The sequence below is a fragment of the Leptonychotes weddellii genome, chromosome 11 (assembly GCF_054177405.1).
Source record: "Leptonychotes weddellii isolate Sample4059 chromosome 11, ASM5417740v2, whole genome shotgun sequence".
In the NCBI taxonomy this organism is placed as follows: domain Eukaryota; kingdom Metazoa; phylum Chordata; class Mammalia; order Carnivora; family Phocidae; genus Leptonychotes; species Leptonychotes weddellii.
In genome coordinates this window covers 11488829-11494153 of record NC_138379.1, presented here as the reverse complement: position 1 = coordinate 11494153, position 5325 = coordinate 11488829, and the positions used below count along the sequence as shown (strand labels likewise).

Below are 5325 nucleotides of genomic sequence, written 5' to 3'. Positions count from 1 at the left end.
TAACTGGGGATTTAGATGAATCTCAGAACATCATAGTTCATAAAGAATCCACCTTTAACCTTAGAGCTCTCTTAGCATCCTTTACATCTTTATTTCTCAAACTATAAATCAACGGATTCAGCACTGGGATGATAATGGTGTAGAACACGGAGATAATTTTATCAGTGTTGGGAGAATACAGGTAGCTGGACCGTGAGTAAATGAAGAGAAGGGTCCCCTGATAGATGGCCACAGAAGTCAGGTGAGAGGCACATGTGGAGAAGGTTTTCTTCTTCCCACTGGAAGAGTGGATCTTCAAGACTGAATGAAGGATGAAAAATTAGGAGATGATGACAATGAAACAGATAATTTCCACTGAGCTGCCGTAAGCGGAGAGAAGCCACTCATTAACTGATATGTCTGTGCAGGATAGCTTAAGCAGGGGACGGTGGTCACAGAAAAATGATTAATGACATTTTTATCACAGTACTTCAGAATAAAGGCAAAGGACGTGTGAACCAGGGAACTCATGTTACCTCCAATGTAGGACAAGACAATCAACCATGTACAGATGCTCCGAGACATCACAACTGTATACAGTAAAGGCTTACAGATGGCAGCATAGTGATCATATGCCATGGCAGCCAAGATAAAGGATTCGGTATCGGCAAAAGTGCAGAAAAAATAAAGCTGTAAGGCACAGCCATAATAAGAGATACCTTTGTTTTCTGAGAGGAAATTGAACAGCATTTTGGGAACAATGACTGAGGAGTAACAGAGGTCTGCAAAGGAGAGGTTGCTAAGGAAAAAATACGTAGGGGTTTGAAGGTGAGGATCGATCCTGATTAACATCATCAGTCCAATGTTCCCTGTTAAAATCATACCATACAATGTCAGAAACATAAGGAATAGGACAATCTGCAGTTCAGGGTGGGTCGGAAACCCTAAAAGAGCAAACTCAGCCACCAAAGTGTAGTTTCCATCCATCAATTCCATATTCCGTGTTGTTTTCTTTCTATGAGAATTCTAACATCCTAAAATGGTACATTGAGGGAAAGAGAAAAACAGGTATAATTACGTGGTTATTTTACTGTTGCAGTGAACAAACAAACAAGCAAATAGACTCCAAGCCCAAACTTCCTTTCAAATATAAACCCTGAGAGATGTATTTCAGAATTTAGTAACTATCAGATCCCATGTTCAATAGTTTTATCTTATTTGTTTGCTGAATAACTCTGTCTTCCATTGGATAGTTGGCTTCTGCATGTAGGGATCTGATTTTGCTTACTTTTTTGCACCCAGATATAGCACAATAGCTGGTTCAGGGGATTAAAGTGATGGATTAATGGATGGACTAATAATGATATGAAGAGAAGAAAAATACACTTATTATTAAACATAAATTGACTTTAGAGCCTGCCTTAGAATGATAACTGTAGAGCAATTTGCTCTTTCTTTCCAGGATTTAATAGATAGTAGTATGCTGTACTCTAGGCAGAGCAGTGAAGGTTATTTTGTTAATATGAAGTAAAGGTGATATTAATGAAGTGAAAACAAATGCCATTAAAATCAGCTGTGAGTATATTTTTGATAGGAAAGTGTTTAGGGTGACTCCACAAATCCTATCAAGATAATAAGCCAAAATGGGACGCCTGGGTGGCTCAGATGGTTAAGCGTCTGCCTTCTGCTCAGGTCATGATCCCAGGGTCCTGGGATGAGCCCCATTTGGGGCTCCCAGCTCAGCAGGGAGTCTGCTTCTCCTTCTCCCTCTGCCTCTTCCCCTGCTTGTGCTCTCTCTCTCTCTCTCTTTCTCAAATGAAAAAATAAAATCTTCAAAAAAAAAAGATACTAAACCAAAATGATTAATCATTTCTCTATCTTTGGCATTTATTAGAATTCTTGGCTTCTAGTGAGTGCCTGATGAATATTAGTTGACTGACTGAATAAAGTGGGCAAAAAATTTAGTAATAAGTTGGCTTCTAATTCAAAAATATTACTGTATATGGCCTCCTCACTGATTATATGTTCTGTGCAAACAAAAATAGCTCCCATTTATTTTTATGCTAGTATAATTCAGGGTGTTAAGTCTAAAAATTCTGTCAATGCTTGCTTCAGGAATCTCAGAATTTTTCCAGGAGTAGGAAAAAAAATGGAGCTTGAGCTTGAAGTACAAAAACTTTTCTCTTAACCTCAAAAGATGTCCTTGGAAATACATAAAACAAACAAGCCAAGTATTCAATGATCCATGGTAATATTGCCAGGAAGGGAACAAAATTGTTTTGGGTTGTTCTCTCATTTATGTAAAACCTATTCTTTCAGTGACAGTGGTGTGAACTTCATTTGTGTGTGTGTCATATAATCATTCAGACACCCTAGGGCACAAGCACAGAGAAGCCTAAGGGAACCAGAAGGATTAATATACTGTCATGTTACTTCCTCAGAGTGTGAATGAGAGGCAGGACTACAATAGGACAGTGGTTCATTTATTCCTACGTCTGTTTCCAAAGTCATCAAGATATTGGGAAAAGATAAGATTTTACTTTAGAGTTAGTAAGAATTTGGTTAGAATCTCATCTTGGCCACATGTGCGATGTGTGACCTAGTGCAATTTAATGTATATATCTTCATCCATACTGTAAAAATGACAGGTATCTCAGACAGTTGCTTCATGGGTTAGAAAAAATTATGTCTGTCTCTATCTATCTATCATCTATCTATCTATCTATCTATCATCTATCTATCTATCATCTATCTATCTATCTATCTATCTATCTATCTATCCATCTATCATCTATCATCTATCTATCATCTATCTATCTATCTATCCATCATCTATCATCTATCTATCTATTATCTATCTATCTATCTATCTATCTATCTATCTATCTATCTATCATCTATCTATTTATCTATCCATCTATCATCTATCATCTATCTATCCTTCTATGTGGTCACACTTTAGAGAAACTGACACATGGTATGTAAACAGCACACAGTTTCAATTGCTCCCTTGTTCTCTTCCATCCTTAGTTTATGAGCAGTGCTAGGTGGCAAGGCTGTCACTTATACAATGATTACCACATGCAATGCAATATTCTAAACACATTATATATAATTTGTCTCACACACACACACACTAACAAAATTACAGTGCAGTTTTTGTCAATGTCCTCTTTCTTTTACAGATGAAGAAACTAAGGCACTGAGAGTTTGAGAGGTAAGATGTGATAGAAAAAGATCGAAACCCAAGCTCTTGACTCCAAAGCCTTGTGATATATTGGCTCTCTATAAAGCTGCATTCTTATTACTAATTTCGTATTTCGGATAAGAATATTGAGAGTAATATGTCATGTCATTAAGCTACTCATTGATGGGCATAATTCAAGTCCAGGTGTGTCCAAGCCAAAGCTCAGGAGAGTGACCATGAAGGTGGTTGGAATATTAAGGGGGTGGCCACCACGAGACAGGCTGAGTTGCTGAAAGGGGGAAGAAATGCTTACATGTTCCGAACTCAATAGGAGATTGAAGAAAAGAATAGCAACAACTCTCTGAACAGAAAAGCAACCACTTTCTGGAAGGTAGGACGTGTGGAGAAGTGAATCCAAGGTGATATTTGGGAGGATAGATGGCAGGGGAGGGGGCCTCCATCGGTCAATACCCGCAAGTGATAGAGCCGCGGAGCACAAAATCGGAACTTTTAGAAGTCGGCTCCGCTGAGGGACGGCGCTCCAGTGGCTAAGCGGGGGGTGGAACTCTCACGGGACAGTGTGGTCTCAGGACCCTCGGGGTCACAGAAAGACTGGGGGTGCCTGAGCGCGGCAGAGATCCCAGGTATGGGAGCGGGGAAGCTGGCTGCAGAGATGAAGCCGAGGCGCAGGCTCTCAGCTCGGGGTTGCCATAAACCGTGATCTGCGGCACAGTCGGGCCACTGCTCCTCCAGCAGGGACCCAACAAGCGGCAGATCCGGGAGACTCCCCTTCCTCCCCCAGGAGGAGCGGCGGGGGAGTGCACTGCAGGGATCTGCTGGGTTTGGAGACTCCACACGGGTCGTGTGCCAAAGATAGAAATGCTCGGTCACTGGTCGGGTGAGCACGGAGTGCGGCCAGAGACCAGAGAGATGGGAGCGACTGACTGCTTTTCTCTGGGGGTGCATTGAGGAGTGGGGCCCCGAGTTCTCTTATCCTCTGGGGTGGAGATGGGGAGGCCACCATTTTCACTCTCATCCTCCAAAGCTGTACAGAAAGCTTGCAGGGAACAAAAGTTCCCGAGAGCAAACCCGAGCAGATTACTTAGCCCAGACCACGCAAGGGCAGGGCAATTCTACCTCCAGCAAAGACTTTTGGGAACCATGGCAACAGGCCCCTCCCCCAGAAGATCAGCGAGAACAGCCAGGCAAGACCAAGTTTACAGATCAATGAGAACGGCAGAACTCCAGAGCTAGGGGAACACTGCACATAGAATCCATGGCTTTTTTACCAAGATTCTTTAGTCTTTCAAAGTTAATTTTTTAAATTTTCTTTTCTTTTTTTTTGATTTTTCTTTTTCCCTTTTTCAACCAACATCTTACCAATCCCTGTTTTAAAAATCATTTTATTTTTCATTTTTAGAGTCATATTCTATCCCTTCATAGTGCTTAACCTTATTTTTGGTATATATATAAGTTGTTCTCATTTAAATTTTGGGGATATAGTTTCTTCTAAAAGACCAAAATATACCCTAAATCTCTAGTGTATGGCTTTGTTCTAGTCTCCTGCTTGATCACATTCTCTCCTTTTTTTTTTTATTTCCTCTTCTTTCTTTTTTCAACCAACTTCTTATCTTATCAATTCCTTCTATAAAATCTTTTATAATTTTCATCTTTACAGTCATATTCCATCCCCTCATCGTATTTACCCTTATTTTTGTACATATAGAAGCTTTTCTTTCTTTAAAATTTCGGGAGGCAGTTTCTTCTAACAGACCAAAATATGCCGAAAATCTAATGTGTGGCACTGATCTATTCACCAGCCTGATCATATTTGATCATATTCTTTTTTTATCTTTCTTTTTTCTTTCTTTCCCTTTCTTTTCCCCCAGTTTCAGGTCTCTTCTGATTTGTTTAGTGTATATTTTTTAGGGATTGTTGTTACCCTGTTAGCATTTTGTTCTCTCATTCATCTATTTTCCTCTGGACAAAATGACAAGACAGAAAAAATCACCTCAAAAAAAAGAACAAGAGGCAGTATCAACTGCCAGAGACCTAATCAATACAGACATTAGTAAGTTGTTGGAACTAGAGTTCAGAATGACGATTATAAAGATACTAGCTGGGCTTGAAAAAAGCATGGAAGATATTAGAGAAACCCT

The 5325-nt window shown here is 40.0% G+C and overlaps 1 protein-coding gene across 1 annotated transcript; it reads right to left on the bottom strand.

Annotated features, from left to right (window-relative positions):
* Positions 1-37: 37 nt before the first annotated feature.
* Positions 38-975, bottom strand: LOC102725559 (olfactory receptor-like protein OLF1). The gene is given in 2 exon segments (XM_031018043.2): positions 38-441; positions 444-975. Coding segments are annotated over 2 exon segments (936 nt in total).
* Positions 976-5325: the final 4350 nt, after the last annotated feature.